The 15755-nt window shown below is 36.7% G+C and overlaps 1 protein-coding gene and 1 long non-coding RNA gene across 42 annotated transcripts in view; one reads left to right on the plus strand and one right to left on the minus strand.

Annotated features, from left to right (window-relative positions):
* Nucleotides 1–15755, plus strand: part of LOC141380514 (uncharacterized) — a 90501-nt gene that overhangs the window by 56104 nt on the left and 18642 nt on the right. The window lies entirely within an intron of this gene.
* camta1a (calmodulin binding transcription activator 1a) overlaps nucleotides 1–15755 on the minus strand; it is a 641759-nt gene that overhangs the window by 52594 nt on the left and 573410 nt on the right. For 40 of the 41 annotated variants that reach the window (XM_087307401.1, XM_087307400.1, XM_087307395.1 and 37 more), the window contains 3 exons: nucleotides 7524–9748; nucleotides 5796–5922; nucleotides 5416–5550 (listed from right to left, as the gene is read on the minus strand). In XM_087307401.1, coding sequence (XP_087163527.1) covers nucleotides 5416–5550; nucleotides 5796–5922; nucleotides 7524–9748 — 2487 coding nt within the window. Of the gene's footprint in view, nucleotides 1–5415; nucleotides 5551–5795; nucleotides 5923–6389; nucleotides 6424–6978; nucleotides 9749–15755 lie in introns of those variants that run through there. The other variant, XR_015523743.1, reaches the window with a different exon arrangement.

Below are 15755 nucleotides of genomic sequence, written 5' to 3' on the forward strand. Positions count from 1 at the left end.
AATCTTGATAAAATATTGCATAATACAATTGTGCATTTTACGCAACACAAAACACAAAAGTTCCTTACAAACACAAAGACACATGCCAGATGTGAAGAAGCAATCAACCCTCAGCTTGTCTTATGTCACAAAAAGCTCATCAAAGTCGTCAGTGTACTATTTCAAGACTGCCCTTCCCCTTGACCTTAAAGTATTAACCACTTATATAAATTACTGCCTCCATCTCCCCTTTGTGCTTGCCATGCTTCAGTTAGATTAAAGCATCAAAAGCTCCTCCTGTTGTTCCTTAAAGCCCTTAAACAGACATTTAACCTGACCACAGGGTGGTCTGCACTCCCTCTGATTTGGAATAACACACCTTGGCACCCTTGGTAAATAGGAACAAAGAAAGTTGTAAAAAAGCAACTTTGTGTCTTTGTGACATTTTGCTAAAAAAAGACCAACATACACAATGTTTATTTTTAAAATATGTGTGCCATATCATTCAAAACATTTTTGAGGTACATTCCTGCTGATATTTAATAATTTTTCGTATACATGGGCAGTTTAAAATTGTTCAGTCTTGACCCGTTAATATAAAACAAGCAGTTATATTAGAATGAAGAAAGTATTATTTGTTGTTCAATAGCTCCTTAATCTGCAAAATGTACTTCATCATTATTGCTTCATATACTATTATTTAAATACTCAATAATTAATTAGCAAACATCCAAAATAGGGAACAACTAGATACTGTTAAAGAAACGTATAAACTAAACACTTTTGTAATAACAGACATATAGGCAAATAAATTCCATTGTTCCTATGATGAAATTCACATGATTGCATTGATGAGCAACATCACACTCGTAGGAGTGTGATGTGGCTGTATATCGGCACTAGTGGGAGGCGCGTTGCCTTAGTGTTTCACCAGTGACGATATGTAGCCATATCTCACAACAAAAAAATGTGATATTGCATTTACACAACAGTTCAACGGCATAATCGTGTATATATAAAAAAATTAAACACTGAAAGACTTAAAATCCATTTGTATGAGGAACTACTTTCTTCTGCCATTCGTTCACCTCTGCAGCTGACGTCAGAACAGCAGAAGCCATTACTAATTCGCCAACGTCACTTTAGAGCTAGTATTTGAATGATTCTCTAGCGTAATATCTAAAGTGACGACAAAACAGTTGACTTTGCTGACATTTTAAGATTATAAGGCTGAACAACATGAAATGCTATCAGTCTAAAAAGATATCTCCAGTATTTCTCTGTTGCAATCGGGGGATTATAATAATTAACCCCGACATGACATTGATTTTAACCAGCTGTAGTTTAAAATTACGCTGAGTTTTTCCTCCTCTAAGGGATTATTATGCGGTCTCTGTCGCCATCTTGTGGATGGTGCTGTATCTACAAAAATATAAATATTTAAAATAGGCACTATCCTAAATAAACTGCATAGTTGCAATCTAAACAACTACATTCATGCCTTAAAAAGCCTCAAGAGTACATTTTGTTGTCCAACATCTGCAATATTTGCTAAACAGTAGAGAGTTTATTGAGCTGCTGTCACTATTCGGGTGGAAAAATATAGAATTGTGAGGAGGATGTAGGAGTTCTGATATGGCAGAATATTGCACTGCTATCAGCCAATCAGATTCGAGAACCAGAGAGAACTGTTGTATAAACATGCAGCATTTCCATATCTTCTTATTATTAATAATTTTGAGTTTTGTATTTAAGCTTCACACATACCAAGTTTATTACAGTGATTAAAGTGGTGACATGTGGATACCAGCCATATATTGCTATCATGTCCTATATAAAGTATTTGGAGCTTCCTAAAATAATAATGGACTTGTTCTTATTTGCTATTTTCTCCCACAAAGATCTGGCAACCAAATTGAATCCTGATTAGAGCTTCACAAAATGAGAAGAAAATGGCATTGAAAATACTCATTTCTACCATTAGGGCAATTATTGGGAAATTTTTGTCATCTGTAAATGTTACGAATCAGCCTGGAAGAGGATGTTTGTCTATCAGATCCTAATGGAGGAAGAGGGTTAAAGTAGCCAAACTATCTCAGAGAATCCCAGCTGGAGAACCGCAGAAGTTAACTGGGTTTTGGGGTCAGAAAGTCTCCAAAATTACAATCTGACAGCACTTACATCAGCACAAACTGTTTGGATCAACAGTTTAAACAATAAAGACATTTGTTTAACAGGCTTGTTTGCTCATATTTACCAAGGACTCCAATATTAGTGGAGGTCAGTGTACATATCCACTGCCCTCCTGTTGTTCCCTTTCAATTGAACACTGCTTTCTTTCCTAAACATGCCATATATCCTCATCTAGAGGTCAGCTGTGAGCCAAACATTGCATATGGATATTAAAACCACATCTTTTTCAAGTATTTTTAAAGCATTGCAGATTACATAAATAATGAATAAAACTCTAAAGTAATTATATAATACAAATATACATACAGATAGATGTATGTCTGGCTAGTTTTGTCCACCGGCTGGCTTTCTGTGTTTATGACAGGATACAGTGCTTAGCATATACAAGTACACCCCTCACGAATCTTTTAGATTCATATATACAACATTATATTTGTTCATATACATTAGATTAGTCAGTACTGAAATCATATCTGAAGCTTATTTAACAAAATAATGTACGATAACGGTATAAAAACGTATGATTACGGTATAAAAACTGCTACACCCAAATTTATATGGTTCAAATATTAAATACAAATTTAAAAAAGAGGAAAAAAATCAAAATAAGCAAAAATGTGTAGCTTTAAACTTTTTTTTTTTTTGCAATATTTTGCTTGAATTTAATTGTATTATCTTTCAATTTCTAAATATGTTTGGTGACTAAAATATAATTTTAATAAATATATCTTTTTAATAAATCTGTTTTGTTTAAATCGACCAAAATGCATTGCCTATATTCACTGAGAAATGGATACAAATTTTCATTTTCAAAATAAGGTGTCCTTATGCTGAGCACAGTAGTAAGGGACAGTTTCAACATTTTTTGCATTTCCTTCAGTTTCTCAGAGACAATTTTTTTTTGTGGAAACCCAACATTTTAATATAATAAACCCACATCTATTAGACACACACCCACATTGCTATAATATGTGTACATATGATAATATATGCAGAATTAAAACTTGATCAAACATTGCAACTGACCCCAAGCATGAGGAAGGTTGCAACAACCCATAAAGACAGTCACAACATTCATTAAAATGTAATAATAAAATAATTCTAAAAACATCAAGTTGGATTATAGGTGAATGGTAAACAGACTAAATGTAAATTGGTTAAATAGTTAAATTGGCTTTAAAAATAAAGACTATTAAGAGAACAAGCAACAACCAATTATCAGGCTTAAACAACAAGCTTAAACAATTTTTTTTTTACTGAAAATCTAGACTAAACTTTTACTAAACTACTTAATTTAGCTTTGAAATGAATGAATTATTCAAATAATTTGTTCTTTCAAATTAAATTAAACTGAAACTGTGGTAAACTTAAAATTGTACATATGTTAATATGGCAAGCTGTTAAGTGTATTGTATAATTGGGGACAGTTGCAACAGCATGCTTTCAACCCTGATTAAACTGTCTATGCTAGGGAGATACAATAGCCTTAACGCTTGATAGCTATATAGGCCATTCTTCAACTATGGGCACTTTTAGTCCTGTGAGTAAAAAAACTTGTTCAAAATTAACGTAACATAGCCTCATAAGTGTAAACAATTTGTCTATTTTTCAGAACTGTAAGAGAACAAACTTGGACATGAAGAGAAACATTTTTTCATCGTGAACTGAACAAATGTCCATTCCACCACTTCTCAATATACAGCTTATTTCAAAATGAAATACATTACGGCAGTCAAGCATTGTCTAATATCATTTTTGTATCTAGTTTAACCAATCTTTCCACAATATATATATATATAATAATTTACATTTGTCAATTAAATAAATTAGTCCCTTAGGACCAAATGCTAAATTGTACATCTGTCACACTCTAAAATGTAATATTAATTTGGTTAAGAGCTTATTAGAAAATAAATAAACTGAATTTGTATATTAAATAGAGCATGAACTTATACATTGTGACAACACTTTTAATGTGTGATGAGAACTTTTTAGATATTTAAAAAAAAAATGTATGTGGTGATGGAAATGACAGTGATGGAAATGACGTTTCAACAGTTTATTGTGAAAAAATGAAAAATAGCTTCACCAATTAGCTTTGAATTGATACTTGACTTTCATGTATACAAAACACTCTTATTTACCTCAATTTTGTTTGGTTTTTAAAATAACCTTTGAAGGTACAACATGTTTGAAAATGACAGAATAAATGTACTTCCTTATCAAGCAATATTTACCTTGATTTTTCTTCAAGTTTTGTTGATAAAAACTAAATTCCCTCCACCTTGAAAATGTTCTCAGATGGCACTATTCTTTTTTTATAGAAACCACCTAAAAAAATCTTTCACACAAACTTTTTTAAAGCGACATTACAGTGTTGTGGTGGAAATGGCACTGATACTGTATGACAGCTATGTTTTGTATAAAAAATACTATTGATAATAGTCTTACATTAATTAAATATTTTTCTCTAGTGCTTAATTAAGATACATGAATAGATACCAGATAAATAATATTTTAAAATGTTATTTTCATTGTTGAAGTTTAAAACTCTGGGTGTGTGACAAGGTAAAAACAGTGATTTTGACACTTAAAATTAAAAGGAGGTTGAATAATATGAAAAAAATATATAATAAAAAGCAAAAATTGAACAAAATTATATATATATTTTTGGATATACGATCAAAGGACATAAAAGTGCCCGTAGTTAAAGAATTACCCATATAAGAAAACAGTGATTTAAATTATACAAATAAATAATGTTTCACAAAAACAGGTTAGACAGTATGAGAAATTTTCTGAACATTAAAAATTAGTTTTATATTGAAGGAATAGTCCTATATGGCTGATTTTCTTTTTCAGATTGAAGGAGAGTCTAACTGTGAATATGTAGTATAAATATCATCATTCTGGCTCATTCCTGAATGTAGAAATAGGTCTTGTTGCAACTGCCCCATGCTGCAACCGTCCCCAATCTCCCCTGCTACTGTTGCTCTCTCTTTCGCTCTTTATCTTCATTACATACTCTTAATCTCGATCAGATGTCATTTTAATTTGTTAATATTGAATGTGGGATAATTAGAAAAGCCTTGGGCCTAGAAGACACCATTATATAATCACCTACTTCAAGCAGCTCAATAATCAGGGGGTCACATGATGGGTTCCGAATTTAGCAAATGTAATACTTTTCTCTTTTTACTTCCTCTCCCACAAATGCAAAAAAAGACAGAGAGGAAGACCTACCGTCAAGTGACAGCCAGTCGTGCTGGGATGAAGGCAGGGAGGGGAGCGCACGGGCTTTATACTCAAACACTACTGAGTTAGAGATGATTTGATTACTAACAGCCACCTGTAGAGTCACCAAGCCAGTATCATGGGCTGCAGACACACACACACACACACACACACACACACACACACACACACACACACACACACACACACACACACACACACACACACACACACACACACACACACACACACATAATCCCATAATTAGAGAGATCAGAGGAAATCACACGAACACCCTGGACAGTTTACTTATCTTTCCTACTTCAACAAGTTTTTTTAATGTTAAATAAAGAATATTAATTAGTCTTTATGAGTCAATGTGAAATTACCGGGACAGTAGCAACGCAAAACCCCTGGCTGGATGAGGGAAGCAGGGACAGAAATCTGGTCAAACAGACAAGTGTAGCTGCTGCTGTCTTCCTGCCATGGGCCTGTGATTAAGACCTTCACACCACCCTGAAATTTAGAGAAAAAAACACATCAGTAAGATAATACTATCATTGTTTAAGCACACCAATTTAGTAGGAAAATAAAATATAAGAAGATTAAAATACACATGTTATAGTGCCATCTTGTGGAGGAGTAAAACACTAGACCTGAAATATTTTTTTAAAATGTGTTTTTAGGGAAATTCTGCCATCTCGTGGTGAAATACTGCAACAGTGTAGGGAATGTTTGGATATCAAAGAGTTTTAAAATCAGTGCAGAAATTACAAATAAAAATATATGAATAAATATTATAATAAAAAGTTATAATATCATTCATAGGCAACTAGGCATGTTTTAAAAACATGATTGAAGATCTAAAAGTAAAGCTACACTATAATAATAATAATAATAATAATAATAATAATAATAATAATAATAGTAACAACAACAATAAAAATAATAATAATAATAATTCATTCATTCATTTTCTTTTTGGCTAGGTCCCTTTATTCATCAGGGATCATTCACCTGTACCGCATGTCTTTGGACTGTGGGGGAAACCGGAGCACCTGGAGGAAACCCACACTCAAAATAATGACTTTGGCTACTTGTTCAAACTAATAATTTATAATGAGTTGAATCAACACAATTCTTGAGGGTTTTTGTGGGATAACGTATTTATTTTATGTTTTAACAACATAAATTTGTAGAAAAAACATTCAAAACAAAAAAAGTTAACTTAATCAATTTGCGTTCACAACACAAAGGAATTGCGTGGAACCCTGCAATTTTTACAGTGCACACGAACACTGGGAGAACATGCAAACTGTGAGGCGACAGTGGTAACCACTGAGCCACTGTGTCACTTAATAATAATAATAATAATAATAATGCAACGCAGTGGCACAGTAGGTAGTGCTGTCGCCTTACAGCAAGAAGGTCGCTGGTTCGGGCCTCGGCTGAGTCAGTTGGCGTTTCTGTGTGGAGTTTGCATGTTCTCCCTGCGTTTGCGTAGGTTTCCTCTGGGTGCTCCAGTTTCCCCCACAGTCTAAAGACATGCGGTACAGGTGAATTACTTTATACTGTCCGGATTTTATCAAAAGTGGTTCGTTCTGCTGTGTTGATGCCTGATAAAAAGCAAGGAATAAGCCCCAAAAAGTTAGTGAGTGAGTGAGATTGTTTAGACAAAAAAAAAAATTCACACAATAATATTACACTTTGTGGGACATATTTAGCATGTCATGTGGCTGGAATGCTCTAGTTAGATAAAAAAAACTAATTTGTTGTTTAATATGATTTTAACTGTTAAAGGAGGATCTACTATATACAACTATACAAGTCGAATACTCAGGGGCGACGCTGGGACAATTCTAAGGGCCCATGCTGTTTTGGGGCACCCAGAGATACTATTAGAGGCCCACCAGAACCCTCTACCCCCTTTACCTTTCGACTGCGACACCCCTAGTAGTGGTAGTAGTAGTAGTAGTGGTAGAAATAGTTTTTATTTAAATTACCAACCAGCTACAACAACTACCTAAAGTAATAATGTTTTGAGACATGTTTTGTTGGTGAGGCATTGATACGTGTCATAAGACTGAATGTGAAGTGTTTCATTCAAACAGACATACCTCTGGGTAGGACCACTCTGGAGAGTAGTCTGTGACCATGAAAAGTCGGCCGGTGGCCTGCAACATTCCTAGAGTGCCCTGGGCCACTGCTGCTGACACTACTTCTGCGACATGCATGTATGCCAGTGAGCCTGTCTCTCCCGACCCTCCACCGGCACCAGCGCCTCCACCTAAAGACTGGGGGCTGCAGCACGACTGGAGGCAGAGTTCCGTGGAGCTGTATCCTGCCGTCCTGTTGCTTGCATCCTCTTGACCTTGCTGTTGGTTCCCCCCAGAGTTGGCTGTTCCATCAGACCCAGGCGGGGCCACCAACTGGTGGGTATATAATGTCCCTGTGGCCCCTACAGCTGTGGCTCCACTGTCCACCGAGATGAAGTCATTGATTAGATCTGAAAACTGGTTTCCAAAAGAGATGTCGAAATGATCCAAGCTGATTTCCATTCCCGTGCCTCCAGCACCATTGGCTCCGGTTCCACTAAGCCCGTGGTGGGTGTTGTAGAGCCCCTGAACCAAATTAGCCCCCTGAAGCAGTGGCTGGAGTTGTTGTTGTGAGCCGTTGTTGGGCCCGTTTGTGCTGTTTCCATTCCTCAAAGCTACAGCTTCAGCTCCTGCTCCATTCTCAGAGCTCTGCTGCATGAAGTGATCTGCTCCTGCAGTCTCTCCTCCTCCACTGCAAGCTTGCAGATGATCCCCGGACTTTAGCAAACCATCGGTTCCGTTTTCAGTGACCCCAGCTTGACCGGCACCAACATTGCGGCTCTGATCCATCCCGACCACTTCCTCATGCTCTGGACCAAGACCTGGGAAACCTCCCTGATATTGGAGGAGCTGCAGTGAACCAGCCTGTCCCTCAGTGGGTGAGCCTCCATTGCAGTTGGGTCTGTGCTGGCCTTGGTGGGCGTGATGGTGGTGGAGGTGACCATTACTCCCAGGCGATTCTGTCTTGACAACCTGCAGACCCATGTAGGTCCCATCAGGGGTGCTATGTTCCATCATGTGGCCCTTCTGGCTGGAGCTCTGCCGACCTTGCTGGTTTTGGGATGGCTGTGGTGGTTCTTGAAGGAAAAAGCTTGGAGATCGGTTCTGGTGGGCCAAGCTGTTCATTGCCTGTGTATATCCTACTGCGGTGGGACCGGTGGAGTAGTCTTGTTTTGCATCAATGGCACTGAAGTCCATCTGCTCCAAGGTGGTGCTTGGACTTAGGCCACCTCCAGAGGGCAGCAGAGAGGAAGCAGGAGTCAAGCTGAGTGAGTTCTGTCCACCACCATTAGATACGCTACAGCTTACGACTGGCCCTACCTGGTAGTTCCCCTCTTTGGCAAGCTGTTGTTCGAAGGAGGTGTCCTCGGTCTTGATGTTTTTTACTAGTGCAGAACTAAAGCTGTAGGTTGGATCTGATATAGTTGGCGAACGTTGCAAACCATTGGTGTTAGCTGTTGAGGAGGATGAGGCACTGGATGCGACATTCTCCTGCTTCAGTCCATTTCCCCCATATGTCTGGCCCTGCTTCGGGTTATTCAGGAAGCAGTCAGGATCAAAGTTCATAGTGGTTTCTGGGATCTTGATGCTGCTGGAGTCTAGGCTGCTGGAGAGGACAAGCTCCTCAGAGACGCTGGAGGCAGACAGCATTGACAAACCATCTGCTCCGGGACCACCTGCATCTGCGCTCCCGCTTCCTGGAAAGGCAAACTTGTGGCTGTCAGAGGTGACGGCTAGGACTAGGCTGTGAGGATTGGCATCAGGGCCCATAATATGGGTATTGGGGCCTCCGGTGGGGGACATACTGTAGACGGGATCCCCAGTCACCTCAGACATGAAAACACTCTGGGATAGGCTGCCCATGACAGAGGCAACATGGCCCATGCCTGTTACCGCTGGGCTGTCAGCCATGTCAGGGTCTGAGTTGAGCCCGCTGCTGATGGATACAGGGGAGTTCTGGGTCGTGTCTGGCACTTCCACCTGATTGGTGGAGGAGACCTCAGTGCTATTTTGGTGCAGCAGAACAGGTTTGTGAACTTTGCCGTTGCGTTTCTCACGTACGCTCCCTCCTCCTGACCCGCTGCTGTTCTTGCTGCTGTGGCTGTGTTCTGTCTTACCCTCTGACACATCATTATTCTGGAGCTCAGAGTGGGTGCTGCTGTAGCCTCCTGAACGAGGGTCAACTTTGGGAGAGATAATGCGGTGTTTGGCGCTGTTACATTTATGATGCACACTGCTCCCAGCACCTGCAGAGACGTAACAAAATGTTAGTAATTTCTGAATCTTTTTATGCATGACTAACAACAACAACAACAAAAACAACAACAACAAAAACAATTATATTAAACTATTCTTGTTCCATTCGTAATATTAACAATGTCATTTATACTATTTTATGGAGAGTAAATAATATCACTGACTGCTACCTGTAAATGGCATTTATTATTAGTTTTCGCACTATCAAAAATATTAACAATGGTTATAATAATTATTTACTAATAGTGTTATCACATTATAAACATTATAAATTGTGTGTATAAATATATACTTCATTTGTTTCCTTACACTAAAAGTGTAATTTTTCCTATTATTATTAGTAGTATTCTCAATATTTACATTTTTAATATTAATAGTGTACCTAAATGAACATATTAAGCAAAATTTCCCCTTTTCCCTATCATTTATTCAAGAAACTACAAGTCAGTTTCACAAACTATCCTACTATTTTATATATGACACCCCTACAAGATCCTCTGTTTGCTTTGCACATTGAAAATAACAAACATTTCAGTGAACGACCCGCATAATGTCTTTGAAATGGAATAAAATGCTTTCATGCTGATACTTTGAATGAATACTGAGATTAATTCAAGCCTTTATAGAGAGCATCAATCATCAATATTAATCGTTTCACGAGAAGCCAACACATAGCTTTACCATTTAGTTAATAAATGGCTGATATGTCTCATTAGTCATTTTACTGCACACTTGGCAATTGAATTTTTATGAACATACAACAAATGGCTATCCATCTACCCCACAATCATTTGTTTTAAGCACGCAATTCAATTTGCTTCAGAGTTACGACACCCTATAGGAGAAACACCATGGGATTGTAAAGTGCTGTGTTGGATATTTGTGATGAAGCACAAGGTGAAAATTCATTTGTTGTATACTTGAGTAAAGAAAATAAAAAAGAAAGAGTGCTTTGACTGGATTGCCTAGATACACAGGAACATTACGCCCCCCAGTGGTGTCATTGCAACAGACAGCTCAATAAATCAGCATATAGTGTGGCATATAGCCTGCTGCTCTATACTCACCACATCTATTAAAGTTCTTGCTGGCATATTTAAAGGTCCCACGAAGTGTTTTTAAATGATGAGCATACAATGTTTTACGTAAAAAAAACAGCCTATAGCATTTACATACCTATCAACATTAGAATGTGAAAATAAAGGACCCACCCCCCCCCCAAAAAAAATTCCCAAATGACTGTTCATCTGGCTGTTTCATTATAAATCAATGTTTATTATTATTATTATTATTATTATTATTATTATTATTATTTTTATTAATTTTTACAAAGAATAGGATAAATATTATACAATACAAAATGCTGTAAATAGTTTAGCAAACAGTTTAGCCTATTCAATTAGCTATTATAAAAATTGTAATTAATTTATCAAATCTCATTAATCTTTTCTTTACTGTATAATTTAAACTGTTTAATTCAAGACCAGTGAATGAATCTCTTATTTAGATTTGTTCGTGTGAACAAAAACAGATTAAAACAGAGGAGTCAATTTAAAAATGCACAGATCTTTTATGAAAGCATTTGATTGCTTTCATAGCTGTTTATGCTCATTTAAGAAAAAATTGTTGTGTTTAAAAGAAAACCCACCAAGATCGACATGCTCAGATGTTGTTACTATTATTATTATTATTATTAGGGGGTCAAGCGCGAAGCGCTGAAACCCTATTGTATTTGTAAGGATTTTTATTATTATTATTCTGCCGAAGTCACTATTGCCCAGGCCAAACCGTAAGTCCGAGAGAGCTGAAACTTGGTCAGATGGTAGTACTCCGGTACACTACATTCTCACCGAAGATCAGCCAAATCGGCCCATAGGTGGCGCTATTGCGCCAAAACCCAATATTTTGGCCGCCATTTGTACACCGTTTGTCGTAGACTCAAAAAAATTACATATTTGGAATCCTTGGGTCAGCACCAACAAAAGTGGAGTGACCCAGATTTTCTCTACGGTGGACCGTTTTCCCGCTACATCGCGATTTGTCCGAAACCTACTTTTGCGAACTAGTCCTAGGTTTTTTCCCCAATTTGAACCAAACCAGCTCTGAAATGTTCTCTGGACACTAAATATCAATAATTATCAAAAAAAAGTTGAATTTTTTTTTCTCGCACGAAACAGTACACAACAATGTTCAAGGCTAATTGAAGCTAATTGCTAATTGTAGCTATAACTTTTGAAAGGAATGAGATATCCTCACCAAGCTTGGTACACATATGTGTAAGCTTAATTTGATGTGACAGTGCAAAACCCGTGGACTTTGGCCACATGGTGGCGCTATAAAGTTTAAAAAACATAAAAATTACTCTAACCTTACAACCATTACTCCAATCAGCTTGAAATTTGGTATGTAGTGTCTTTGACCAAGTTGTCATAACATACTATAAGGACATTGGCATATCTCAAAAAACATGGCCGCCATTAGCCAACAAAAATTGAGCAGCCATTTAACAAGGTTAACGATGAGTGATCGAAACGAAACTCGCTGGGCATGTTCGACTCACGGTCCTTGAGGGCTGTAAGAATTTTGAAAGAAATCGGCCACTAGGGGGCGATTTTACGTATTTTTAGTGTGTAATGGGTTGTGTATTACACAACCCTTTGCGCAACCACACAAAATACATATCATATGATAGGCCTGCTCATACCGAACAGTTTGACACTCAAACCACTGCTGTCACTTACACCGTTCGTTAAATATTCATCAATATAGGAAAAACCTACTTTTGCGAACTAGTCCCTGGTTTTTAGTTCAGTCGCGACGAAACCAGTGTTGTTAGAATCTCTGGACTGTGTAGATCAATAATTATCAAAAAAAAGTGGAACTTTTCACTTTGGCTGCCTGTAACAGGCTAATTTACAAAAGGGGCGTGTCTACACGAACCTACATGCCTGTAAACCAATAAGGAAAACTCAAAACATCACAGAAATCGGTGAGCACATGTGCCATATCAATGTGAAGAAACTTGCAAAATTTTGTGAGCATTAAACCATAGGTGGCGCTATAATAGCAAAAATAGTCTTTAAAACATGCTAAATGGCTTACAAATGCAGTAAATGTGCTTTATTTACACACTATTTTACAAAAAACACTTAATCTACATATCATATGATAGGTCTGCTCATACTGAACAGTTTGACACTAAAACCACTGCAGTCACTCACATTGTTCATTAAAAAACCATCAATATGTACAAAACCTACTTTTGCAAACTAGTCCCTGGTTTTTAGCTCAATCGCAACGAAACCAGTGTTGTTAGAATCTCTGGACTGTCTAGATCAATAATTATCAAAAAAAAGTTGAACTTTTCACTTCTGATAGCTGTAACAGGCTCATTTACAAAAGGGGCGTGTCTACACGAACCTACATGCCTGTAAACCAATAAGGAAAGCTCAAAACATCACAGAAATTGATGAGCACATGTGGCATATCAACGAGAAGAAACGTGCAAAATTTTGTGAAGATCAAACCATAGGTGGCGCTATAATAGCAAAAATAGTCTTTAAATAATGCTAAATCGCTTAAAAATAAAGCAAATTTGCTTCATTTACACACTATTTCACAAAAAACACTCAATCTACATATCATATGAGAGGTCTGCTCATACTGAACAGTTTGAAACTAAAACCACTGCTGTTACTCAAACTGTTCATTAAAAAACCATCCATATAAACAAAACCTACTTTTGCGAACTAGTCCCTGGTTTTTAACTCAATCGCAACGAAACCAGTGTTGTATGAATCTCTGGACTGAGTAGATCAATAATTATCAAAAAAAGTTGAACTTTCCATTTTAGATAGCTGTAACTGGCTCATTTACAAAAGGGGCGTGTCTACACGAACCTACATGCCTTTAAACCAATAAGGAAAACCCAAAACATCACAGAAATTGGTGAGCAGATGTGGCATATCGATGTGAATAAACTTGCAAAATGTTGTGGAGATTGGGCAATAGGTGGCGCTATAATAGTGGAAATGGTTCTAAAAACATGCTAAAATGGCTTAAAAATGCAGTATATGTGCTTCATTTACACACTTTTCACTGAAATGATTTATAAGTTGTTTTTTTTTTTTGTCCATCTTGGATGTTTAAAGGTCTCAAAAACACATTTTCAATATTCTATCATTTTAGCCACTATAACACAGACTTTTAACTGTCACCTACCATTTCTAACCACTAGATGTCACAACAAGACCACTTATTTATTGTTCAAAACATTTGCATACCTTTGTTGTTTTACATTTTTTTAGTTTAAAGTCAGGGAAATTGCATTTAGGATCATTCTGAATCACATTTTGATCTGATGTAAACACTGTTATGCATTAAACATCTAATTTAGTCCCAGTTAACCTCTCCATAATAATTCTAATTGGCAAAACTGGTTCTATAATTAAACACCTTGTTTTAAAACATGTAAAGAAAATCACAACTGTGGCTTCTAGATGGCAGAAACAGACCACTTATTGTTTATTTTACTGCTCTATAGCAAAGAATGTAATGTAATGTAATGCATTCTGAATCCCAAACTGACATGGCATGAACACAGTTAATGCATTTAAGATCAAATTTAGTCAAAGCTTGTCACACTTTTTACTCTGTAGATTTTTAATTATTTTAATAAAATACAAAATTTTAATTTTATATAGTTAGAACATGCTCAATTATAGAAGGGATATGTTTATGCACACCTAAATGGCTGTAATCACATAAATAAATTACACTGTGGCCACTAGATGGCAGTAGGAGATCATTAATAGCTTATTCACTGCTCTTTTGTCATTTTTATTAAGAAGAGCTAAAATAGCCATAACTCATGAATGAATTAAAATATCTTCACCAAACTTGTTACACATATGCTTAAAATATTTCAGTCTAAGCTCATAGCATAAAACTCGTAGACAATGGCCACATGATGGCGCTATACATTGTAAAATCACTGTATCTGATTAACCATTTATCTGATTAACTTAAAATTTGACATGTCGTGTCTTTGTCTAAAGTGCCATGACTCGATGTACACATTATATCATAGGGCTGCTTATACTGGTCACTTTGACATAAAAGCGGTCACTCGAAATGTTCATTAAAAATTTGTCAATATGTAAAAATCGAAGTTGCTTCTCTGGAGTGTTTAATCAAATATTTGTTAGCTCAATCTATAAACTTTAACACTCTAATCGTATATTTCGTTGTCGAATAAACTACTTACAGGCGTCCTAACTGCTATATGACCTTACCCTGCTAAACTGCTTGACCCCCGTTAATTGCTGCTTGCAGCTATATTTATTATTATTATTATTATCATGTGCATATGTCTGCTCAAACATGCACCCAAAACCTGAAGTGTCCACTTTTGCTGTGCTACAAATCGCATGTACAGAATCAGTTTGAGAAACAGAATCTATTTATTAATATGGAGTACGTCAGACAGTCATGCACCGCTAACCATACATGAACTTACTGTTTTGAGGATTGTATAGGAGGGGTGACGGCACATGTAATGGAATCCTGACATTTTTATATATTTTTCTCCAAAAAGTTTTCATGCCTATATAAAATTGAAACAAAGAATAGATTCACATTTAGGAGTAATGGGCATCTCCTAGTGGTTTGGCGGTATGGGTTACGTATGGGGAGGATCAGTTTTTTAATGTTTATTGCCATCGTTCATAGAAAGACTGAAAAAACAGGAGAAATGTGAGCTAAAATTGAGCGGTTTGCATTTAGTTTTATCACAGCTCTGCCAATGAGAGTGACTGAGCTCAAGCGCATCAAATGAAAAAAAAAAGAGAAGCATCTTTAAGGGGACGGGACATGTCAGATGCTACAGATCATTTAATTGGTCAAAATATTTAATGAGAAACTGAAGTATGAGGAAGTATGAGGCTGCAAGCTATGGACGTTTATAGCTTCATAATCCCAATTTTGTCTCTGTTTTTG

Source organism: Danio rerio, chromosome 23 (genome assembly GCF_052040795.2).
Source record: "Danio rerio strain M-AB ecotype USA chromosome 23, GRCz13ab, whole genome shotgun sequence".
Lineage (NCBI taxonomy): Eukaryota > Metazoa > Chordata > Actinopteri > Cypriniformes > Danionidae > Danio > Danio rerio.